This window comes from Lissotriton vulgaris, chromosome 2_1 (assembly GCF_964263255.1).
Source record: "Lissotriton vulgaris chromosome 2_1, aLisVul1.2, whole genome shotgun sequence".
NCBI lineage: Eukaryota > Metazoa > Chordata > Amphibia > Caudata > Salamandridae > Lissotriton > Lissotriton vulgaris.
The window spans coordinates 836,174,185-836,201,512 of NC_141687.1; the positions used below are offsets into that span (position 1 = coordinate 836,174,185).

The window sequence follows — 27,328 nt, forward strand, 5'->3', positions numbered from 1 at the left end:
TAATTCTCGTAGGGGTGATAAATGCCTCATGGTTGTGGTATAAGTGTATCATTCCTGGTAATATTTGGAGCATTACCAAGTGCACGCATCCAGTCTTCTTTAGTTATAGACCTACCCAAGGCCTCGAACCGTTTTGACCCTGTTTGCTTCTAAGGAAACTTTAGATTATCGCTCGACATAGTTACTGCTTTCCATTTTCCGTAAGTCATGCACCTCACCTACAAACATTTGTGCGCAGGTAGTTCATTAGGTTCTGCTGTCCATGTGCCCTTCGTCACCTCCACCCCTTACAGTTGGAAATAGCCCATAGGCAAATGAAAATAGTTTACTAGTTCTTATTCCAGTAACACTTGTCTTCTCTTCAGGTCTTCTATACGTTCCAGACCCTTTTCTATCCATGTATTTCCTCTACTGCAGTTCCCCATATCGTGTAGTGCCCTTATACAAATGAGGGGCATTTAAGGTCATTTGAGGAAAAAATGTGTGGCTCTTCTGGAGACATCTTGTTCTAGAGTATCTGAGTCCTGTTAGGGTTCCTCTTTGTCTCGCATCCTCCCTTTTGGGCAACGGAATGACTCCCGTCTGTGCCAGTAATGAGGGAACAGGGCTATTTTCATTCACAGCTACCTCAATTGTCTCCGCCACCCACATAGCCACTTTATCTGGACAACCAGGTAATGCATTTCTAAATCTGGAGCAGTAAAACAGCCCTCCTGCATCAGGAGTTTAGAACTTCGCCAGGGTCCCTCTTGCCAGGTCAGAGTGTGTTGTGTGTTTCCCAAAACGATCCCCAAGTAAATATGATCTACATTGTGGCAAAGTGATATAGAAGTTGAGTGCCATCATGTTTGTGTTGATGATTCTAGCTACGAATGGTATTGTAGTGTTTCTCCAAAGGATACCCTGTTCCTCAGTGCTGTTATAGCAGACGGTTGTGGTTGCATTCACACGCTTCTTTCTGCGAATGCATTCTCTGATGATGCGTCGAGTGTTTGCACAAGGAAGACCATCGCAGACTGGGGAGCTGAATGGACACCCCGATCTGTGTATTGCTCCGCACAATACATATACTTTGTAAGTACACTGTGAGGTGTCGAAAGTAACACAACATTGACCGAATATTTTCGTCTAACAGATGTAACCTAGACCAGTATATCCCCGTTTTCAGGTACTGTTTAGAGGTGGGTTCATATTTGGGCTTTCTCTTATGCCTGGGACTGTTTCCCCTACAAGCATTGGGCGACCTGGGAATATGCTGTACTTATTCGAGCTCACCATAAGGCCAGACTGATCACCAAATCTGTTCAAGGACGGAGAAGGCTTTCTCTGTATCAATGTGCATATCCACAAGATCAGCATGTAATCTGCACATGAAGATGTATATTGGGAGGTGTTCACTGAAGTTATTCCTCCATAGATTTCGTCTTCTCTAAACCTGCATGTCTGTGGTTCCACTGCAGTGACAAAGAGGCAGAGGGACGGGGGCAACCCTGCCCTGATTCCTGCTTCAACGTCTAGGTCTTGATATTACTGAACTAGTTCAAACCTTTCACCCTGGTTCACTATGAAATAACTCAGTCCATTCCATAAACCCCATTCTACCCAGTGCTGCATAAAGATATTTCCATCATGGAGTATTGTAAGCTTGGATGGGATCGGAGCGTCTGGAGGTGCATCTTTGGGATGGCCACATACTTTTGTCAGCCTTCTGATGTTAGTAGCCCTTTTTTTCTCGCAGGAATAAAGCCATTGTCTTCGGGGTGTATCCATCTCCACATTAGCAGCAGCCACCTGGATGCCAGTATCATGCCCAGTTTATAGTCTGTTACGCATTAGCAATGGTCTATATGCCTTCCCTTCATCCTGGTCTCTTCCCTGTTTGCGTAGAGCTGCTGCCTCTTCCTCTCTAGAATCTGGGATGTTTCTGCCAGTTTAGGGGCGAGCAGACTATTGTGCGCTGCAGAACATTCAACTGACAGGCCATCTAAGCCCACTGTTTTCCTCTTACCATTCCCTTTAAAATAGCCCTGACCTCTATAATGTCTTCTCCCAGTGCCTCAGCCTCCAGAGATGGAAGCGTTAAGTACGTCACTTCCTATAGGAAGTTATATAGATTTGCACGGAGTCACATTTTTTTTAATGGTTGGAATGCTTGAATTAATGTCGGCAACTGTGAATTATATACGGCTGCATTCTGGTACATAGTTCCTTTTTCTGTACGCCGCTCTAGACCGAAACTAGCAATGTGAATATCAGATATGGTCCTGCTCCAGGAGGAGCAGTCACACCCAAGGTAACCTTCCTGGGGATGCTTGTGTTGCTTCTAGAGGAGACCTACCTGACCTTGCGGTTCCGAAAATACTGTTTGTTCCTCTTGGGGGAGAACGAAGTCTGATTTTCATGTAAAAAGGACGGGGAGATTACTAGTAGCTTAGATTAATTCATAATTCTTTTGTTATTCTAAGGTAAGCTGTTTGCATATTATCAGATGAATAAATAGTGAAAAGATAATTCTGTTATGACTTCCACCATCTAGGAAAATTTCCTCGCTCTATTGTTATCACTCTTGTGTAGCTCAAAGAAAAGAGTCCATTCATTTTCCTATTGCTCTAGGAGTTAATGTGTGATTCTTTGACAAAACCAATACATGGCGTTTTTATTTCTGAAAGTGGTCAGTTTTGTGTGCTTGTGCTTATGGGTTGGTGAATGAATGGTTTGATAGGAGCATGGATTGATGAATGAACGAGTGCATGGATGAGTAAATAGGTTGCTTGAGGGAGCAAATAGCTATAAGAGTTGGGTATGTTAGTAGCAGCAGTAGTGGAGAATAGCCTTCTGCAACCAATAAGACCATGGCCTTCCTCAGCGATCCTTGCATTCTCGCATCACCTTACCTATTGACTATTCCATGTACTCAATCACCCATTCAATGCACTCATTCATTCATACTCTTTTTCTGCGTCTATTCAAACAGCTACTATTCATTCATCCATGCAATCATTTATCTATCCATCCATTCATAACTCACTTACATTTACACATGCACCAATGTACATAACACACACAATAGGCAATCGGTGATCAAGCACCTTCATTTAAGACAAACAGACCAAGTGGCTTGGTCATTTCTTGTTCTAAAGACGCTGGCAAGTTCAGCTCACTTGTTATGGGCCCAGTAGAGTTGAAATGGGGAACAGCTTTTACAACGCAACTTTTACCACGCACTACCTTTACCACGCAACTTTTACAATGCAAGTCGTTACGACTTGCGCTGGGGGGCGCTGTAGGATAGGGAATGGTTTAATTTACTATCCAAAACCTTCCCTACTATCCACTGGGACTGGAGTTGGAATAGTAAATTAAACTATTCACTATCCAGCGCCCCCCAACGCAAGTCGTTGTAACAACTTGCGTTGTGAAAGTTGCGTGGTAAAGGCATGCGTTGTAAAAGCATGCGTAGTAACGACATTTATCCGTTGAAATCCATTGACTCCCCCCAAAAACTGCATTTGAATCTATATAGCTGTAATTGTAAAGCTTAGGTTGTATTCTGTATGTGCCTCTTCCCCCGCTGCCCTGCCCAGCAATTGCTTCTAGTGCTGCACTGACCAGCCTAAATATATACAGTGATATGATTCTGGTTAGTGAGAATTCCCAAAACCTGCATGTCAAACACGATATTAGTTTTTCACTCCTTCGACCTATACATTAGACACAAGACATGGCTCTATCATGCGCACCACACAGTGCCAGAGCAATATAGTTTGTAAGCATTGCTACCTCAACTGCACATACATATCCAGATTTATTTGGACTTCAACCAACTCTAACAGAACAAATTTGAATGGAACAGATTAGACAGCCCAACTGGCAACACCATGTGCACAACATTGTTGTAAAGCCTCCATAGTTGGCTTGATTTTGCCACCTTAATAGGACATCTGTACCGTCTCCGTACAAGAAACATCGTCCATTTTGAATAAGTAAAACCTGCCTGAGTACAACATTGCATCAAAACCCCCGAGTACAACATCTCCCCAAAGCCACATATTTGGACAAAAAAAAAACCTCTTGAGCAGATCAACAGACAATTGTACATCCCAGCAGAACAAAACAAAACAAAAGTTGATTGGCATACACATAAATACGTGTCTATTGTATTATTATGATTCACAACAGGATCTGACCAGACACCATCCATTACACTCCATTACTAAACAAAATATCAGTACATTCCACTCTTGGTTGGCATTATACAAGTATTGCTTGCCACACAACAAGTGAAGACACAACCAAACGCAATATCCACAGACCATTTTAATTATAGTCAAATAGAATCCCTGACTTGTGAAGGGTTTCATTCGCTAAAAGCACTATGAGGCCATGCAAATTGTGAGCTAATCAAATGCGTATAACACTCATAGATAGGCCAAGGAATGTTCAGTATTATACAACCCATTTCAATATTTTCGAAAGACTGCAAGTCACATGTATTACCCTTGACATTGCAATCCAATCAGTCCAGTGCAGCCGCATTCTTTATATACTGCGCAACAGTGAACTATTGTGAAGTGCAAATGTGTTTCACCCAGAATACCAAATCTGTGCTGCTTCTAACCATGTTTTGCCAATGCTTTCTAGTCAAAGTTGGGCCATGATTTACTGTTCTTTAGAGTAATCAATGTTTCCATAATCTGTTACAAACACAAACCAAGTCTTTCTCAACAGTATCTCCTTCCTTTAAGCTTTGCCTACACACCTGTTGCTGTGGCCGAAAGACCTACTATAGACGATACCAATACTTACAGTTGCCTTAGGGTCAGCTCGTTCCATATCATTGGATGGCTTTCTTGTCAATCACATTTGCGTGCTCCATGTTTGACTTTCGGCCTTCTTGTGTTAGTTCTTCCTCTTGAGCACAGCTTCTTTTGTATACTTCTCAATGGTGGCTTGAATTCTTCCACTGCGTATATTCAGAGGAATACTTTTTTCCTTCTGCCTTAAGCACTCTTGGCATTCCATGGGAGTGTATGTGTTTTCTTGCTCTTGTTTCCTCCAAGAGTTACTTTCCCCTTTTCACCCTTGCCCCACACTCTACTTTTTGCTTCCCCACCCCCAGCTTTTCAGTTGCTTACCCCTCCCTGTCGCCTTCTGATATATATCTATATATACATCTATTTGTTTATTTTTAGAAAGTGCCCTTCATTGTTCCTCTGCCCCTCCCTGCTAAAAGTATCTGAAAATTATCAAACCTTGTTTTCTGTACATTCAAGATGGCTGTCCGGTTGTGTGATGCAGTGTGACGCAGCATGGCAGCCATCTGAGACTATAGAAAAGTATATTTTCTATACTTTCTATACAGCTGCTTCATTGTCATGTTGTGTAATGCAGTGGGCGACAATCTTTAGAGTGTAGAAAACCATGTGTGTAATTTTAGCATGACGGGCTGCTGCTATTAGCTTTTCCAATTGTGACACGTTATAATAGAATCTGCATTGGCTTTGCCAATGCTTGTGTTGTTTATCCAGGACACCTTTACCTGGCATCTTAGACATTCTCTCTGGTCTTTATGAATGGCAAAGTTAGGTTTTCGTTATCTTTTTGAGTTACTCTGATACTCGGGCCTTTTCTGTTTCCAGATTACAAATGGCAACGTTTTTGTATATCCCAATATGTTTTCATTTCTTTTTGTCTTATGTTCAAGTGACTCTAATCCTCTTCCTTCACATTGATTTTCTAAATAGTAAAGTTACCTTGATACCACATCTTTCTCTAAATGTAGTCAATTAATAATCACCATAGCATTGTTATGTACAGTCAGGTTCCCCAGATTTGCTGTATTCTGTTGATTTGCGTTTTATTGCTTCCTTTTTATAGAGCTAGCTATTGATACAAAACTTATCCTAATGCCTCATTATTTTAGCATTTCAGACTGCTTTTCTTGTGATGGTAACCATGGATTTCCTATTTCTTCTAGCCCAGTATCATGGTTCTGAGAAAGATCGGAGGAGAACGGTCCATGCTGGCGCCCACACAATATTCATAAGGTTGGTGTTCTAGCCTGGAGTTCGACGGGTGCAGGAACGGTACCACTCTGTTTCTTCGTATGCATTTCTGGAGAGTTGGCGGTGAATGGAACGATTATCCATGTGGAAATTTCATCCCCTGAAGCAACAAGAAGGGTAGACCTAGCCAGCAATGAACTCCCAAAGCCATCCAGGTAAGGGTTGCACAGATCAGCAATGTGGAAATGCAGTGTGACTGTGTTAGCATTTGAGAGTCCCATTTTCAAAGGGGGGAGGGGGGGAGAAGTAATTTTTTTTTTTATTGTCCTCTGGGGTATTAGTGTTTTAAGTATTTGATGTTCACTACTGTTGATCTGGAACTGTCTGTAGAGGCAGAAGTGAGTGACTTAATTATCCAGAGTGATGGAAAAGTGAGTTCAGTAGATGTGCTCATGGACCCGGGGCAGTTCTATGTATTGTAATAACCAACCAGTGCCTAGCTGACCTTGTCATCGAAGGCATGGACAATATAGGACTTCGCCTGAGACTTCATGCGGCTGTTACAAAATATTGAGCAGGGACCACGTTTGCAAGTTCTTCTGTGAGGCATTAACCAGCAAAATTCGTTTCAAAACCTATCCAGTGCATTCGTGTATAGTATAAAATCAAATTATATACAGATGCCGCTTGAACAAATTGAGCAACAGTTACTGTGTCCTAATTTTACGATTCCTTTGTTTTTTTTATTGCTTGTTTAAATATTGAACAAATGCACAGAAGGAATATTTACTATATGTTCCTGTCTTGGAATCTGTTTCTTGGCATGCTATTTCCCTGGAAGAACTAAGTTGTAGACTTATTGTGAATAGTAAATAAAAACCAATTATCCTGATGACCGCAAGTAGCCTGGAAAAAAATTGGTATTTTATTAGCATTCAAAATAACAAGTATAAATAGATTGCTGTGTGTAAATACTGTTTCTTGTTTTATATTTGATGTGTTTTCTTTAAGGAATATTTTGATTCCCTTTCAGTGTTTGTTTTTTAACCTAACAATGAACTATTAACTTAAAATAAATGTTTAAATGAATAAGCTTATAGTATGCTGCAGCCATACCAAGATTGCACATGTATGGCATTAACCACATGAAAAGATTTTGGAAGTTCCAAAACATTTTCCCTTTATACAAGCATTGATAACTCGAATTGTTATTCTGACATTTGTATGGGAAGAAGGTTTACTCTTGAGATGAAAAAGAATAGCAGAGCTTGCGCATTGGCTTTAGAAGCACTAGTGCATGTACCCTTCACACCCCTAAGCATCACAGACAGCAGCAAAAGATGAACACACACACCATGTACATCTACTTGAGGAATTATACAAAACTGGTGCAGAACAGGTAGCAGCAGTACAAATTACATCAGATTACAAAAGGCCTTCACACGGATTACTCCATCTTGCATTAGATAACAGAAGATTACTTTACAGACCAATGTCAAAGCAGAGTCCGAGTATCCTATAAGGAAATCCACAATCTTGCTGGCCTTATTAGGGCATAACTATTTAGTCCTGTAAATAGAGCTGCCATACAAATGTTGCTTGAGGGCAGAGATCCATACATTTCATTTAGGATGTAAACCCCTTTTCTCTGTATGGAATTAGCAATAAAGATAAATAATGGTAGGAAGTATCTCTGTGCATTTTATTGTGAACATGTTCGCATATATTGTTGGACTGTTCTGTGTTTTTAAAAGTGTGGCGAAGGATTTAAAAACCTTTATTTCTGAAAGTATCATGCCATGTCTTGCAGTGCTGTTATGAACCTTATGGTCCATATGTATTTTGTATGTGGTTATTGGCCCTGGCCGATGTTTAATTTGTAGAAACAAATATTACCTAATTATTGTAGCAATGTGTTTAAGCGTCTTTTATTTATATACCTTTGTCTTGTATTAGTTCAACAGTCTAATTTGTCTAAATACACTTTATTTTAAACTGAATCAATTTCAGAAGGTAAATACTGGGATTAGTTTACTTTGTACTAGTTAAAATAAGACTGCTTCGGTTTTGCCTACAAAATGAGTTTGTGACCTTGTATTGGTCTGTCAAAGGAGACTACTCGGATTACTTTATCCCTCACTATATAACAGAATGGTATTTTAATCGTTACTTTGGATTAAATTACTGACATTGATTGCATTGCCTTGAATAAGGTTACACATTGGTTACTGTGGTAGCCTACCATCAGTTAAATTTGAGCAGATTACTATGATTGCAATTGTAGGATTGGATTGCAATTAGAGATTACTCCAATATCTTTATCTTTTATTGGATTAAAAAGTATTACTTTGACTGCTTTAATGTCCATTACAAAGCAGCAGGAAGTACTCTGACTACTTTACTGTGTACTCATTTGTTGATATTTTACTTTACAGTGAATTAGTATAATTTCTATTATGTTTATTGTGTACTGGATTTTAGAAGTAGATGTCCAGAACTGCTTTACCCTGCATTAGATCGCAGAAGAATGCTCTGATTATTTTGTCCTGCTTTGAATTCCAGAAAACTATTCCTATTACTTTACCTCCTACTGAATTTCTGAGTGAGATTATTCTGATTACTTTACCTTGAATTTGATTGCAGGAGGAAACCGTGTATCCTCAATGGATCAAAAAAGGAACAAAACAATTGATTGCTTTTATTTACCTTGCTATACATTTAAATGATAAGAATGGATCTTATTATGCCACAATGCATTTCCATTAAAGAAGATAGCCCCCTGATTGCTTTACACTGCATTAGATTATAGATTGAGATTACTGGTTTTCAATTACTCTGCATTTAGTTGTTCAAAAATAATGTTATTTGTTCACCTTGGATCTAATTACCGAAGATTACAGGAATTAACTTTATTCTAATTACTAATATGCATTAGATTGTAGAAATAAATTGCTTTATACTGTATTAGAATTAGTGACTAGATTTCTTTGATCACTTTACCACCGTATTACTGAATTGTATAAGGAAATACCTTTAATTATGCCACTGTGCTTAGATCAAGTGAGGAGATAACTCAGATCCCTTTACCTATGAAGATAATGCCAAGAACATGCCAGGGAATCCCCAATGCCAGTTGTCTCCCCCACACCACACTTAATTCCCATGTGCCAAAATATATACAGTCCATGCCAAATTAATGATAAGCACCCCTACAGCCTATGAATGAAGTAAAATACACCCTGGCAATCATCCCATGACACAATATTAGCGTTGAACACAAAACGCATGCACTGAAGGCTTTAACAATGAATAAGGCTTTATTAAATATTAATATTTCTTCCTTTAACAGGATGAGCAATATTGCCTTACTTTTACCGAGCTATTCAAGATCAGTTGTTGATTTCGGGAGTCAGCAGTATGTGGTAGTGTGCGTATGACACTGCCTGTTCCCATACTCGCCAAGGCCACTCCCTCCCCCGCTATCTTCTACCACTCTTGTAGTGGTGTTTGTGAGAATCTGACTACCATCTTGGATTATTGTGGGTCCTATGAGAGATGGGATTTGCAAAAGTACAGTTGAGTGAGGAGTTATGTGGAGGACCTCCGAGAACTGCACTGTGCTCTGCCATGTCGCTTGACAAATTATCTCATCGGTGTTGAATGCTTGTGCTTTCTTACCGAGGAAGCTATGCCTAATGGGGAGTAGCTGTTTCAAACAGCGGCTAACACGGATTTGGGTTTGTGGATTAAAAACATGTTGTTTTTCTTGGAAGCCATAATTTGCACAGGCCCCGTATGAGCCAGTCATATATATGCTTTGCCGAGCAGTCTGCTTACGTTAGGGAAACAGACGGCGTCTCTGCATGTTTGGGGCACATATTTGGACACAGCCTACAAAAAAGTTATTGTCAGTAACCAAAAAGCGTCTCATGTTTCCCTTGCTTTCATTTATCTGTCTGAGTTACTGGTATTATTTTTAATTCTATTTAGGTTTGTGTCCCACAAAAAGGGTTTACCTTTGTCCTTGTGTGAGACTTTGTGTGACAGTTTGTCCTGTTATGATATTCCCCTTCCATATCTTTTGTTCTTAAGCAGCGTTGCTTGTGTTTGCCTCTACCTCATTCATTTAGAATCACAACTGAGGTTGGGGATTTCTATCAGTTGTTACAGACCAGAGTTGAAATAATCATAATTTCTGCTCTAATAATAACTGTGATCTAAACCTGGATTTAAACTAGATTTCTTTCGGCTCGTTTTTGCCATTCGATAAGACAAGAGGCAGTAACACTTGCCCGAAATGTTTTCTGGACACCAAGATGTACCAAAGGTCTTAGTTCAGTCTTAAATTGAGGCAGATTCAGAGCTGCTACTCAGCTCAGCAACTAAGAGATTTCAGTCAATTTGCAGGTTATTCCTTTAACTCTAGTCGAAAAAAAATTCTTCGACCATCATAAGTTGCTGGATATCATTCGTTGATCGATATTGTAATTATTTCTAAAAGTATTGTGACTGGAAGGCTAAGAATTCAGATTATACTAAAAAAAAATATCTTTTGAAGATTCTCGATAAGCATACATACCTTCAAACACTCAAACAAAAGACGCTATGTAAAAGTCTAGATCCACAGAGGAGGCTAGTCTACCACCTTAACCAGAGGAGAATAAGTGATGGTATGATGTGCAAACACTAAATGACCCGGCATACACCATCAAATGAACAACATAAAGATACACACTATGAAGATTATGATGTAGCAGAGGTTTGAGCTAATATGGGAGGAGCATTAGGCTGAATCCTAGTCAGAAAATCTAGATCATACCCAATTAGGCTCTCACACACTGATGGGATTTGTACTTTATAATGTTTTAATATAGAGAGCCCACTTGTATATAGTTGTAGAAGAACTACTGGTTCTTCAGGCTTTAGACACTTACCCTTCTGAAGAGGAGAAACCCATACCTTTAGATGTTACCAAAGTCTGTATGAATTGGAACTGAATGGTTTCACTCTCATCTTTGACACCATGGCTGAAGACCAGCCTCACATTTTGAGTGCCGATGACATCCCTAACACTTATAAGAGTTAAATCATCTGCTCAGTCATATGTGATCAATAATGTTCATTCAGTGGCCACTTTTTTAAAATGAATGAAGTAATGCCAAATGTTACTTTTTCTTTAGCAACACATTATCATTGCAACATTTACACCAGTTAGTGACACGTATCAACGGTAAACCCCCAACTGAACGCCCCATTTCAAATAGCAAAGTTGGTCATTTTAAAACAAATCTATTAATCCATAACCCACTTTAAAGCCCTTTCTACACCATGAAACACTGTATGCTGTCCATCCAAACCTATTCTTCCTCCCACATTCAATAGAAATGTGCTTTCAGAATATCGTTATTATAATTAGGCAAACGTTTGATAATCTGTTTCGATATTGTATAATCACTAGTTGTACAACACTCCTAGATCATTCCTCTTTTTTCCATACTCACCTGCCCTGCAAGAGCTAGATGTCCCCCACTCCCTTAAACCTCCTAGCCAAACTTAAATTAGCTTACTTTTCTGGCAACTCTGTCAATGCTGATAAAAAAAAAATTGCTGCCTTCCAAGCACAGCAATCCCTCAAATTGTCAGTTTGCTGCTTCCGCAAAATGTATTTTCCTCGTCATTAAAAACTGCCCTGATCACCATAAGAGAGACCAGCTCCAACTCTCCTCTCCATCAGATGTCTCCAAAGAGACCTGTTAGAAAACTCTTGCCTCGGCTAACCTTTTGCAAAATCTGTTATGTTGGCATCTCTCCTTGTATCAGACAAATATCAAAGATCCACCAGTGTCTGAATTCTTGCACTTTTGAGCATGCCTAGCTTTCTCTAGATCATGAAAGGGCCTGCCTTGTGCTACTCATGACCTGACCCTTTTAAGTCTTTGAAACCTACAACTTGTGTGCGATTAAAGTGGGCTTCATTTCAGGATGATCTTAATTAGGGCAAATTGGACTCTGCAGTCCAGTTCCACTTCTCAGCCTCCTAATCAACAACATGACCCTAAGCAGCATCCTCTCACCAATGCTATTAAAGTCCAAGAAGTCCTAGAATCCAGCATTTCAATGGCTCGAGTGAGACTTCTGCCATCAATGACGTGAGAAAGGAGGTTTGACTCTGAGTCATCCAAGACTGAATTGTACTTTCGGCTGAACGAAAATTATAAAGAGTCAGGAAAAAAAGAAGGGATTACAAAGACAAATACTCTATTCTTGGCTCAGCATAAAAGAATGCAGTGATCGATCAGTGACAATACACATCTTATAGAAATCATAAGATGACAGAGCTCCTTCACAGGCAAGTAGCAAATCAAGCAAAAACTAGTATTTGTTGGTCACACTCATGACCAAGACTAAAGAAATTGTGACTGGGTCGGAATGCGTTGACTGAAAGAAGAGGAGCATATAGTTTTAATGAAAAGACAGGATTACACTTAGGTCCTTGGAAATGTACAACACAAAAATATACGCAGTGAACCATTCCACTAATATAATCCTCGAGAATAACTCAAGAATAAGGTATCGTTCTCCATAGCAAGCTCCAACGAAAGAGACATTATCCCTTTCACATGCCTCTACGAGGACCTCGGCCATTGTTTTCAGTATAGAAAATGATGATCCGCTTCAATAACAAAAAATTAAAAAGTGTAAAGCTTGTTTTTTAGCATGAGCACTAGTGTGCTAAAGAGTCGTTTGTTAAACAGGCGAAGGCTAATATAAATACACAAATATTACTATTCGGTAAAACAACACACTCCTACTTTATAATCAAATGTTTTCTCTGTAAGAAGCCAAATAATTCAAAGAAAAATATGCAATGAAAAGAAAGCATGCATACATGTTAAGAGGAAAGAATCCGTGTGTGACATAATAAATACAATCTTTTTCCTAATATACCCATTGTGAACACAGGATGACTTGCTTGTTCCACTTCAACATAAAAACGAAGTTGTATAGTCTGGTACTATACTGGGGGTGGGTGCTTTTGTACTCTTTATGTCAACGTATATCATTTATTTATTGTGTCCGCATATAAAAATAAGCCATACAATATACTGTATACAATAATAAAATGTTCGTGTAAGCATAAATACAGTAAAATAAACATAATTTGGTATTTGGCAACTCCGCTTTGGATGCAAGAAACACCAAAAACACTCGAGTATAACATTCTTCCTTGGCCATGCAATTGAAATGTCGTTAGGGCCCTAGGTAAAGTGCTCCGTGCAAGAAATTGTGTTAAATGAGGTAAGTTTTTACAACTTGGAAAGGGTGCAGTTAATGATATAACAGCAATAAGTTATTACAATCAAGACATTTCAGAACTCCAGTATTATACTATCTAGTGCAGTAATAGAATAAATATTTAAAAAAACAATAAATTGGCATCCGGCGTGAAAACATGAGACCACAAAGCCACCTAAAAATAATTGGGGTCTGCCTGGACCGTGCACTTAAAATAACAGAGGGCCCAAGTAAAGAGCTTTGTGCAAGAAATTACAAGTTGGTGGAAATGTTTGCAACTTGAGGACAGCTTCAGAACTCAAACGTTAAGTTGTCTAATGCAAGGCTGCGTAACTTCCCAAGCTTCATAGATATATAAAGATACTGGGTCAAAAACAGTAATAAATTCTGCTCTTAAACATAAGTGCATTAAAAGAGGACAAAGGAATATCTTCCTTGCTGACGGAGAAAAGGAGCAAAGCAGCATAACGTGTGTTAGAGTCTCAATGCCACCTAGCAAGCATGGACAGGTGTAATCACCCCTGGAGGTCAACCAGTTTCGTGTAAAGGACTTTACAGAGAGGCATCCAAGCTGAATTTTTTTATAAACTGTGCTCTCTATCGGTGGAAATATATGATCAATATAGTTCTTGAAATCAAAAGCGGGTTTAATACCCCGCAGGATAACCGTATTCCATGGTGCTAGTGGGAAATCAGTGACCAGTAATTCCCCTTTAGTCTATCCAGGGTTGAGGAACCAGTGGCCTCCGGATTGGTCCAATATTCGTAGCAACCAATGGTGTTGAAGGATTGGCAATATGTTTGTGCTATGTTATCTAGTAAGAATGGCTTCTCTCCCAAAGTTCACGGATTGCTTTGGGGTAGATCGATAAACTCGGTTTTGACCAAAATTGGTACCAGAACAAAAGTGATTGTATAGCAGTAATGGCTTCGATGTTGTTCAAGCCAAACTCATGTCTAAGAACTGCCTTTGATGTCTCAGTGGCAAGTAGTAACAAATGGCGTACAATTGTATTTTTAATTTACTGGAGGCCTGCTTCCTTTCTGGGTTACCAAATGTGATCTCCATATAAGCATGATGCAAGTGCTTTGGCTTCTTCGCCCACCCCTGCTGCTGAAACGGAGAACAGCATTTGACTGTTGGGGTATGCTAATTTTGTTCTTTTTCTGCTGTTTGCATCAGGTTCGATTAGCGTCAAACCTTATCCCTAGGTAATCATAGGAATCGACCTGTTCAAGTGACTGGTTGTAGACTCTGAAGGAATTCTTCAAGCTGTGCTGAGAGTTGAGCTTCATATATTGTATTTTTGAAATGTTTATTTTAGGTTTCGTCTTGGAACAATATGATTGAAAACTTTTAAGAAGTTTGTACATGGAAATTTCGGTGAAGGCCAATTGAACTTCGTCATTGGCAAACAGCAAGAATGCTCTTTGTAACTTATTAGCCTCACCCCTGTTTATTCCAAACAGGGTATATAGTTTACTATTTAAATGTTACTTTCACATTTACCACCAGCCGTACTTTGACCACCCCTACTCTGTGTACAAGCCCTTTCTGGTCGTGCATTGCTAATTATCCCACCCATGTTTCCCCCATTTTTGGGCTGTGCCATGAATAAATGAAAAGATTTATAAAGCACAGCAGCCGCTCCAAAAGAGCATCCCATCACTGCCGAAAAAAGGCACATCCGCACGACTGACAAGTTAGAGAATAGAAAAACAGCCAAGTTTTCAACCGTTTCCTAAATTGCATTTAATTGGTGGTATGGCAGAGTTCAGGCGGTAAGTTATTCCAGACCTTAGCCGCCAGAAGGAAAAGGAACAACCTCCCTTCCGGGTACACCAGAACCTGGGTATCTTAAACTTATGGGTATCCAGTATTGAAGACAGGGTTGATATCATCAAGGGCATTACCTAGCACATGAGGAGTGCACAGATCCTAAGCGGATCCGGATTTACGCCTACGAATAGACTCCTCTAATGTCATTTGTTCAAACTCTGCGAGGGTTTATTACTACTATGTTGGTGTTAGCCTGATTTTAATTGCATGTTGTTCGCTGCTTCCTTAGGAACACCTACTTTTGCATATTTACAAGGAACACAGGCGCACTGTGCACATGTACATCACATCTCTTCATGTGTAATGTGGCATTGTGAGTTGCAAGGCAGTTAAGGTTGCATGCGCTCTTAAACTTTAACGTATTTTCAAGAGCACGTCCCACATAGACCAGAAAGGTGCTTTGTGAATTGATCCGCAGAGTTTTACCAGCGAAGCCGCCATAAAATCCAGGCACGTTTCAGGGTGGTGAAACAATTCTTTATTTCTCTTGCATTTGGTTGTGCGTCTTTCCAGTACTATTCATGATATTATTTTTTTGTCATGCAGAATATACATGCTTGTTACAAATGATTGTCAGCACTGATGGGAGTGTGACTAGGTTTCGGCAAAACAAGGCCCTGACATCAGGCGCCTGGCGTCGAATAGATCCTACATCAGCTACTCCTGACATTTGAGTATAGCATACTTGTGGGAGTAATGTCAGATGCTGCTTCATCCTGCAGCCAGACTTGAGCGGAAAGAGAAAAGACTGCCTGGCTTGAAAGCACATCTGTCTGTTAGGTCTGGCTTGATAGTGCACCTTCACCGTTTACCAGTTCTACATAGTATGGGCTTTGGTTCAATCCAGAGAAGCATTGCTCTCTCATCTAATACTATTAGCTATTTGGTGAATCGTTCTGCCTTCCAGAAAGTTCTTCCTGGGTAATGTGTGGGGGAATATTTTTCAACTGAAAGGTACACTCGGTCATCTCGATATTTGTCACTTTTCGTTCTTTATTTCATTCGGCATGCATTTACTCGACACTAAATATGAAAACTGTTAAATCCGTGTCTACTCAGACCGTGATAGAAGCTAATAGCAACCCATAATTTACTTGGGATTTCTGTCGTGCGGTTTAATTGATGTAAATGCAATCATGGTGGCCCGTGTGCTTTCACTGCGAGCATTGGGAGGTCATCTGCAGAGGTGTTCAGGAGCCTGTGGGAGGTGTTGGAAACATCTCTAATCATCCTTTCTTTCTCGTCTGCGGAAGCAAGCGAGAGGGCCTGCCGTGGGCTGCGAGTGGGCGGGATGCAGAGACGGGAAGAAGGCTGCCGTCTTACTCTGAGGACTAAAGCAGGCAGCTGCTGGCAGGAATAGGAAATTGAGCATAACGGCAAAAGTTAGTCCCTGAGAGGGAAGCTGAGAAAGCAGGGTGAAGATCTGAACTGAGACCGTGCTTGTAAGCAGGCAGTTGGGGGAAGGACTTGAAAGGGGGGTTTCAAGCGGGCAGGTAGGGAAAGGCTGTGACAGCGCTGTGGAAGCAGGCTGGTGAGGTGGTGGCTGTTCTAGGTGTTTGGAAGCAGGCCTGCCTTGAGGGCCGCAGTAGCGCTTTTGAGGCAGACTGAGGAGAAGCTATGAGAGAAGTGTGGAAGCAGTCGGTAGAGCAGGAGTTGCGCCTGTGGCCTGGAAGGAGGCAGACGATGAAGGATCATCAGGCTTTTGTAAGTAGAAGATGTGATAGATCTGGAGACAGGCAAGTCCAAAGGGCCTTTGTTAATGGGCCTTTGGTAAAGACTTTGATGGGTCCAGAAGCAGGCAGCTACCTGGGCACGGATTTGTCTTGTTTATGCTCTATGGGGCTTCAAACGCAATTTAGGTAGTGGATATCTAGGCAGTCTCACCTGCACTCCCACCATATGCCCAATTTGAGGTGCTGTATTATATCTCTTGTCCTATGCTCGCTTTGCATGGCTGATATAAAGCAGAAGACATAGGACAAGCACTACGCTGCTGCCTCTATTGCTGTAACCCTGGTCTCCAAGTTTCTAATGTAGAACTTTTGATCTTATGATGCTTTGAGCCAATTTGTTATTAAATGTTGGATAATGACCAAAAAGAACAATGAACGTTCAAGAATTTCAATTCTTTGCCCAAAGCCTACAGCTTTTTACCTCTTCTACACCTTCACTATCCTTCTCAATACAAAGAACTGACTAACATAGCCACCACTCAAATAACTTTCATATTTTCACTATACTAATTCACCACTAATTCTTATGCGTTCTGAAGTAGCGTGCTACTCACTGAAAAAGCGCTTCATCACCCCATCAGGAGTAGGAGGTGCTATTCCCCTTCTCTATCCCTCCACTATCTGTCCCGATCCAAATAACTGACTACATAGCCACCACTCAAATTACTTTCAAATTTTCACTTTACCAATTCACCACTAATCCTTTATGGCTTCCGGAGTAGCATGCTACTCGCCGAAAAAGCGCTTTGACGCCTTGTTAACCGTAGTAAGTACTATATAAATGCAATTACAATATAATACAAATCAATACATACACCCACTCACAAACCCATTCACAAACTCATACAAGTACTCACACACCCAGTCACCGATTCATAAAGCTACTCCCACATAGTCACTCACATAATCACAAACTCACCCATACAGCCACTCACATAACCACTAACTCACCCATACAGCCACTCGCATAACCACTAACTCACCCATACAACCACAAACATAACCACTAACTCACCCATACAGCCACTCACATAACCACTAACTCACCCATACAGCCACTCACATAAACACTAGCTCACCCGTACAGCCACTCACATAAACAGTAGCTCACCCATACAGTCACTCACATAATCACTAACTCACCCATACAGCCCCTCACAAAATCTCTAGCTCACCCATGCAGCCACTCCCATAACCACTAACTCACCCATAAAGCCACTTACACAACCACTCACTCATCAGTACAGCCACTCATGTACCCACTCACTTATCAATATAGCTACTCCCAAATAGACACTAACACGCCCACTAATACACCCATACAGCCACTCACACAGTCACCCATAAGCTAACACACCCACTCACTTATACAATCACGGATATGTGTTAGAATCTGTATAAGTGAGTGAGTACAAGCACACACTCACCCATATAGCAACTCACACACCCTATCACTCACCTACACAGCCTCTCACATACCCATTGACACCCACTCACTCAACCACACAGTCACTCACCCGTACAGCCACTCACTCATTCAACCACTCACTCACCCATAGAGCCACTCAGACACCTACTCCCACACGGATACACAGTCACTCACATAATGTGTGTTACAAATAGTATTACTCTTTAGTAGTAAACAAACTATACTTATTTATATTTTGTATCATCTTAGTATATATCTATAACACTCAAAAACTTTTAGAAAACACTCGCACTCACTGGATGAGGCAATCAGTGATGTCACCAACCATGCCATGAATGATGTAATATGTGAGGTGTTGCCCCCCCTTCTATATCTTGCAATGTGCGAGTAAGGTAAACATGAACGTACAGGCCAATTAAGACACAGGGTAGACTTTGAAGTGCCTGTTCGAACAAATACCTGTACTGAGTAGTTGACCTCTGAGTATGGCGACCGCACTGAATTGAACTTGTGGGAAACAGATTGGAAGTAACTGAGGGGCACACAGGGCTGTCTGCTGGACCAGCAGATTGTTGCTGGGTTGGGGGTGGCTGCGCCCCTCTGCTTCGTAGTTTGATATCACCATTTGGCGACTGAAGCTGCTGGGCCACTCTAAGTTCCCCCTGATGGGGAAAAACTGACAAAACACAAACGGGGCTCACTTTTGAGGCCCGCCGCGCCACCAGAACACCCGAGATTGACCCAGCATCTCAAGATATGAACATAGCAGACCACAATACACCAACACTGGAAGCCACCTTACAGGCCATGCAGCAGAGTCTGCAGACCATTGGTGGCAAGATAGACACACTGAACCTGCGTATGGATAGCCTCACTATAACGCTTTATAAATGATAAGTTTGATGGCTGCGGAACAGCGAATTTTGACAACTGAGGATGATCTTCAAGCAATAAACGCCAAATGCTTAAAATGGACAATGTGCTAGCAGTAATACAAGCAAAGGATGAAGATTTGGAGTCAAGGTCCAGAAGGAACGAACTGCCTGTTACGTGATTCCGAAATCAACCAACACGGGCAAAATGGAGCTGTATGTAGAAACCCTACTCCCAGACATTTTTGGGCATGATAATCTCTCGTAAATGCTAGTGGTGGACCACAGCATGGTGCCCCTCCGTTCCCAATAGTGGCAAAATTGCTGAATTTTAGATACCTAGATGCGGTTCTCCATATGTCAAGATAGATGCAAAACATAAGCTACCAGGGAAACACAGTGGCGTTCTTCCTAGTCTTCATGGCATCTGTCCTAACAACCCATAAGGAATTTCTTAACAAGAAAATGCTACAGAAAGCAGAGGTACCTTATGTGATGTTGTATCTGGCCTGTCTCAGAGTGGAACACCAAGGAGCCACGAAAATATTTACAATGCATAAAGCAGCAATGGACTTTGCCAAAAAAATCTGCCCTAGAAAGCAGAACTGTCCATACACCGAAACGGACATTGAGGAAAAATTACGAACTGTTTCTATGGTAAAAAGGTCAACCAAACTCATCACTCTCTACTACATCTGCAGTTTAAGAAGCCCATGCCGGAGTATAATCACAACAAGAAAATGAATGGAGCCTCATCTAGTCTGCTTGGGTGAATGGACTGAGGGGGGGGGGGGGCAGAGTAAGATCTGAGCCCTAGTCTCTTTCCCTTTGCTCTCTCTCTCTCGGAGATCCATCACAGACCATAAATTGCCTGCCCTGGTGGCAAACTTACTGCCTTGTGTGGGTCCGGTTTGCTAGCTCCACGACCCCTTGTCCCTAATTCCCAGCGGCAGACGTGGAGGTGTGGAACAACATGAGACTCTCTGCCACCCCTGTACAACAGATGGGACCCATGACGGTGAACCCCGTATGTGTTTATGCTATGGTTTGCAAGCACTTGCTGGAGGTTATTTAGTTCTATATGGTTTTGTATGTTGCGTTTTTCTATACAATATGACCGGCTTTGGCATAATTGTGATGCCAAGTGGGTAGGGGGGGGGGAGGGTGTAGAGGGTTTGTTTTCTGTTTTTGTTGCCACATTGTCAATGACACTGTCAAATACGTTTTACACTGTCCCATCTCTCACTTCTGGCATTACAACATGAATCATGTTTGCATTGTGTCGCCATGACCAAACCACCCAGGCTCATAACCCTGCTGACATGGAACGTATGAGGGTTAAATAATCCTCGGAAAACACAGCAGATACTGGTGTACCTAAATAGGCACCATGTGCAAATAGCCCTTCTGCAAGAGACACACCTGACAAAAAGCACAGAAGGTAGGGTGGAAGCCGGCTGCGCGCCAGTCAGTCTTATCCCCCTACTCATCAAATTTGAGAGGACTACTTATACTAATCAAAAAAGTGGTACAATTCTTAGTGGTCAATGTTTACGGCCCCAACATAGATGACTCTGCTTTCTACACGCAACTATGGAACCAACTCCACTCACTTTATCCAATCCACCATTATTTGGGATGGGAACTTAAACACGAACCTCGAATCATTGGACAGATCGATGCGAGGGGATGGACATGTTAAGCTGGCAGCCAAGATATTAAGGGAGGGCATGGCGGAGTATGGCTTGGTGGATCTATGGCGGACATGACATCCTGACAAATGTCAGGGCACGTATGTCTTGATGGTCCGTGGCTCGTGGTCCGGATTCGATTACTGGCTGGTGACCCAATAGGTGCACTCCTAGACAGCCGAGGTGTGACACTTAGCAAGAAAGTTATCAGACCATGCTCTGGTGAGACTAATAGTATACCATTCCCACATATATCCATACACAGTTTACATGAAAATTCCACGCATTGGAATTGCTAGACCAACTATACTGAGAAAATATACGAACAGCTGTTATAGAATACTTTGAAAAACATGTAGGCTCAATGGAGGGAATAGACACTCTGGGAAGCCTTTAAAGTTACAATTTGTGGTATTTACATTGGCATTTGCGCAGGTGTCCTCGGAGACATCCGGACACAATTACACAAGATAGAACACACTCTACAAACGCTAGAAGGTGATTACACCCCTGACCCCCGGCTTGGCACATTTGGGACCATTAGAGAGCAAAAGACGGCGTACCACGAGATGGCTGAGAGTGAAAGTCGTCCTCTGCCTAGACGCCATTTGGTGAGGGTTTATGGCGAGGGAGGCAGACTGGACCACACTTTAATGGCACGCCTAAAACCCAGCTGGACTCCAGGACTTGTAGAAAAATCATGTCCTCCAATGGGGAGATTAAATATAGCATGCCAGAAATAATATCCGCCGTCGCTGATTTTTATGCAGGATTATATGCCACCAAGGGCTCTGCCACAGTAGCTGAAACATCGGAGTACCTACAGGATGTGGCTATCCCCTGACTAGTGTGAGTACCTAGTACAGCCAATCACGGACCAGGAAATGTGAGCAGCTATACGCTTGTTACTTAATGGCAAAGCACCAGGTCAGGATGGATTGAAAGGCGAATCTTACCAAAAGTGCGTCAACCTTCTTATAGCGCATCTTCATCTATTACTATTAACTGGTGCTCATGTAAAGCGCTCTAGACCCGAGACCTCGGGTATCAGAGCGCTTTACAGGAGCACCAGTTTCGTTACACAAGGACACATTCATTTTTGTTAGGCATCGGGAGATTAAGTGATTTGCCCAGAATCACAGGATGTTGAGCTTCGTTGCCAAGACTTGAACCCGGTTCCTCAACTTCGAGGTCGACCGCTCTTGCCATAAGGCTACATCCTCTCTCCCATAGGGAAGAGGCCTACATAAAAAAAACTCTTCCTCCCTCTGCGAGGCCCTCATTATCACACTGTTGAAACCAGATAAATCTCCTGAATGCTGTGAATAATATTGACCACTATCGCTAAAAAACATAGATGCCAAAATATTAGCAAAAATCCTGGCCTCTAGCCTCAACCACTAATGACAAATCTGGTCTTGCCAGATCAATGCAGTTTTTTATCCCGCCCGATCCATGACAGATAATTTGGGAACACTATTTGCCTTATTACATCAACTTAATCCAGGCATGGAAGCCGCAGCGGTACTACTAGACGCTTCTAAGGTTTTTGACTCCATTGAATGGGACTATTTCTTTTGTCATGCTAAATTGCTTGGGAATACCGATTTTTTTTTTTTTGCAATGGGTGTGATTGCTTTGTACTAGCCCGGTTGCAAGAAAGTGAGTCAATGGCCACATGTCAGACCTGCAGGGGAACACGGCAAGGCTGCCTCCTGTCCCCAATTTTGTTCACGCTTGTTCTAGAACCTCTGACGTGAGTGATATGGCAAAGGCATGCGTCATCACCATAGTGCTTTGGATTGCTCTCCATTAGTGTGTCTCTCAATCGGGATATTGTGGTGTACATCCGTAAACCTACCAACCACTTAGCACCTATACTCCAGGAATATACACTCTTTGAGTGGTACTCAGGCCTGAGTACTAATTGGGCAAAATCAGTTCTACTCCCACTGACACTATGCACACAGCCAATCCAGCCGGACTTCCTTTTACAATGGAGTAGCGACTCCTTAAAATATTTAGGAATCTGAATCTATAGAGACCCCAACCAAGTAATCCATGAGAAGTACGGCATGGCGGTGGCGAAATTGGAAGATCTTTTAGCCAGATGGTCCCGTATGCCGTTTTCTCTGGCAGATAGTGGTTATAATGAAGATGGTGGTACTCCCCAAGTTCTTATACTTATTTACTAATATCCCTGTTTCACTACCACAGCACTTCTGGTCACATATGATCACACTGGCTTGAACAGAAAAACAACCCAGAATTAGTTGGGACGTTATAACACTCCCATATGCACAGGGAGGATTTGGGCGCCAGACCTCTACCACCACTAGCTAGGTGCCTGTGTGCAATTTGTGCATTATTGGTATAATACGCATTCATACACCCTGCACCTAGCAGTAGAGGCTGATGTCGCCCGCCCCATTCCCATCAGCGCCATTTTGCCACATAGACGTATAGCCATCCCCAGGGGGGAAATCAATACTATTGACTGCACCACACATGCATGGCAAGCACTGGGAGCTCGAGCTGGAAAGCTGCCATTACACGCGCCTACATTACCACTGCGATTCCACCCGGACATTTTGGTCACACATGGAACAGTAGCACTAGCTATGCTAGACAAAGCTGGAATAAAGACTATGGAGGACGTCTACCCAGAGGGATGCTGGATCACTCTGGAACAGACTCTGCTCATACAACACCAGTTGACACTATGGTTATTTACAGACCATCCCTTGAAACAGCCACGAAGAAGCTACACCCCACATTCCCACAGTGCCTCCTGCACTAGATGCACTTCACCTATTACTCATAACCCCCACGTGCAGAACGCTTATCACAAGAATAAAGAATACAACACAGGCCGATACCCATCTTCACCAAATGCGGCCTTGAAAAATGCCTAACGGGTCTGCTCACGCCTAATTCTAATCTGCGAATTATTCACTTCAAGTGCTTCAGCAGATGTACTACACCCCAGCCAGATTGTTCAGATACCGGCTGCGTGGGGATTCAAATCGCACCCACTGCAGGGGGATGTACACAGACTGTGTTCGCCTTTCCAGGCTTTGCACAGCAATACAGCATTACTGGACAGAGGTGATGGCTGCACTGTCCTCTATGGTATCAGAGCGGGTGGATTGCACTCCACATATGTCTTCTGGGTGTGATCAAACTCTTCAGTCCGGGGAACCAGAAGATCTTAGCAGTGGCATTACTACTAGCAAAGTGTAGGGTTGCTATGCATTGGGTGGGGGGAATCGAGACCTACCTGTAAAAAAATGGCTACAAGACATGTCCTATTGCAAAGAACAGTTGCAAAAGTATGTGGAGAAACTGCCACCCCTGTCACGCCCTAGAGACATATGGCACCCACAACCTACCTTCTGTCAACTTCAGAAGTATTGTGAATATGAGGTACGACGGTTGATGCAAATGTTGATGCATGAATGAGTTTAAATGTACTGATATTATTGCACAGTAGGATAAACGAACATAATGTGTAGGGACAGTATGACTTTGCGGCATGTTTGTACCAATATACAAATGTATAGAACACATGGCTGCCCTTGAGTGGTGGTCTCGTCGAGTATTTCAACACTTCAGTGCATGCGCCAAAAACAAGATGAGAGAAATGCATGCAATTCTACTCTGTGGGACCTGAAGGGGGGATTACTGAAATGAAAACTGGAAAAAAATTAAAGTGGGCTTGAAGTGACGAGTAAAGTATATTGTGATGCCAGATTCAGCTAATGCACTTGTGAGATCTTGATATTGATTATAACTGTAAGAGCCTGCATGGTTTCAAAACGATAATAATTGGCAAACCTTTATTATGACGTTTGTTTCCTGCACATGTTTTTTTTAATTTAATCTTTCATGAGGATTCGTATATTCGTGTTTGAATATTGTCTAAAATAATACACATCTTTTAAAAAATCTTCTTTTCAGAAGCAAGCACTAGGTCTGGAATGGAGCTTTGAAAGTGAGTGGGAGTAACGCACAAATTGTTATTAAGAATAGAGAGAGCTGCCACATGGCTGCCTCTTAGCTCTTGCCCATGTAAGTTGAAAATCTCCAAGGAAAATATGGCTTCCCCAGGAGATTACGTTACCTGTAAGAAATTCAATTAGTTGCTTAAATAATGTTTTGGATCTCTAGTGGGTGGTAGAGTAAGTGTAATTTGGTGCGGATTGGCTTTGGTCATTTTGATTACCTTTGAAATGTATTCAAATTAAGTCAATTTCTTGTTTTTGTAATCACACTCGAATACAGACTTTGTGTATAATTGCTGTAGCCATACCCTTGGCAGTTTGGTCCGTCTGATCACGGTGTAGTGGAGCATTCCGGTGGGATAAAGAAAGATGGAGTATACATCAACATTAATGGTTGATGTTATTGGAGCTCATCAGATCAACAATGCTGATGCTAGGGTTTACGGCTGATGTGCAGTTGTGTGAGGCATATGGCTTATTAGCCAGTTGTGAACATTTCTGATTTAAAGTACACCGATTTATCCAAAATGTTTGAAAATAAATTCTTGGTGGGAGAAACCTCCAGCCACCCAAGAGCACAAGTCAGACATCCCAATAAATATTGTCATTTTTTGTGAGTGCCACATTTATAAGTGCTGCTTATACTTATGACGTTTTAGTAAGTTTGGAAAATTGTGCTTGTAGTTACAATATCTAGCCGCATTTTCAAACTTTTCTTGGTGGGGAGTGATTGGTAGAATGTAATCTCCAATTGGGGTTGAGATTTACTGTATGAAATTTCACCCAAGTATTACTTTAACACTTGTTTTTAAGCTCACCCTCTGATACTGATGGTTACCATTTCAAATACGGCAATGCAATCTTTTCCCGATTCGTAAAAACTACTAGAATTTTTTGTGTGGTGAAAATTGGTGCGGAAATTCTGTTGGGACGTTTTATCTCCATGTTCTTGTATTTCTATAAAAAAGGGGGGGTGGATGGCTGAGAAAGGGGTGTCAATATACATCTTGAAAGCTCTGCTTGGGTTGTGAGGAGGAAGCATGGTCTGTGCTCTGTGTAAGAATGGCAAGGTTGGCATTGGTAGGTGCATTTATATTGGTAATGAGGAGTTGTCATAATGCATGGTGGGTTGTGTCCTATTATCTATAAATGGGGGTGCTGGGCTGCTGGAAAGTAAGGGGAGCGTTGATTGAATAAAGGATTTCTTGTGGGGTCTCTTGTTTAGAGGTCCCCATGTGCAAAGTGGTATAGAAGGACGTGAATGCCTATTTGTACCTATTTCTCTGACTTTTTATGACTTTTTAGCAAGTTTCATAACTCAGGACAATTTGAAGCAATTTGGGGTTTTTGAGAAGCATGACGAGGCGGTAGAGAGGAGATCACTGAAGTTTTACATGTTAATCAAAGCCACGTTTAACTCGAAAGTTGGTGTAAAGTTTGATTGAAAAAGTGAAATACTTCTAGTAGAATGCAAACATATTAGAATGAGTCACTTTTCTCTTTTTAATAAATACACATAAGTTAATAGTTAACCTAAATCATAGACGACCGATGTGAACCATATTAAATCCTTGCTGTTTGAATCCTATGTGCTTAACAAAATGCTCAAATATCCAGAGTTATAACTTTTGATTATTTCTGTATTGTTTCTCACTTTTCACTTTTTCACTTCACAATACAACTTATTCTTTTTAATATATACAAATGTATTGCTTTTCTTTCTTTTACATTCAAATAAATTCTTCAACTACATTCAACATCTTCATGAAGAACAACTGTGAAAAACCGTACTTTGGGCTTGCACCATGTTCTATCTCGGTTGGGGACATGTATTATTTTGTAGGAGTTGGAGTATACTAATGTGTCCATTTGGACAGGTTCATGTTATGTTGAGTTTTTCTGTTGCTGATTTTTTTGTGGGTGAGGCAGGGATTTGTGAAGTTGACTTTGCCCAAGTTAGAGCTCCCCTGAATACGGGTGATGGAGTTGCAAGATTATTTCCGCCACGGTTGAGGTTGTGGCGTTCTAATCCGCTCATTCTCACATTTCTGTGTGCCTAAATAATATCTGGCCTAATTCAGGTGAAGGATATTTCTGTCTGTTCCAGGTACTACCTTCTTGTCACCAGAGATAGATAGAGAGAGAGAGAGAGAGAGAGGGTGAAATTAAGCTACCACTGGTTAAATCCAAGGAAGTAATAAGACCACTGATAAGATTTTAGCAACAAGTGTCAATTCGGAGTCTGGAGTCAATTCCAGGACAGTGCTTTGGAGCTAGCTCTGACTGATGACTTGTCCAAGATACAAGATTGGGATGAGAAGCCTTAGGATACATTTGCAGTTGAGGAAGAGCGATTATTTGGAGCTACTGCTTTTTCAGAGACCTGAAAGTACTTTGTCTTCCATTAGCAAGCAGTCATCTAGGACATGACATATCTTGTGTATCTTGCGTGTTGGTG

The 27,328-nt window shown here is 41.5% G+C and overlaps 1 protein-coding gene across 3 annotated transcripts in view; it reads left to right on the plus strand.

Moving 5' to 3' along the window:
• HDAC4 (histone deacetylase 4) overlaps positions 1–27,328 on the plus strand; it is a 1,308,595-nt gene that overhangs the window by 235,709 nt on the left and 1,045,558 nt on the right. For all 3 annotated transcript variants that reach the window (XM_086956254.1, XM_086956256.1, XM_086956255.1), the window contains one exon: positions 5,978–6,220. In XM_086956254.1, the coding sequence (XP_086812380.1) occupies positions 6,199–6,220 (22 nt within the window). In that variant the 5' untranslated portion in view covers positions 5,978–6,198. The remainder of the gene's footprint in view (positions 1–5,977; positions 6,221–27,328) is intronic.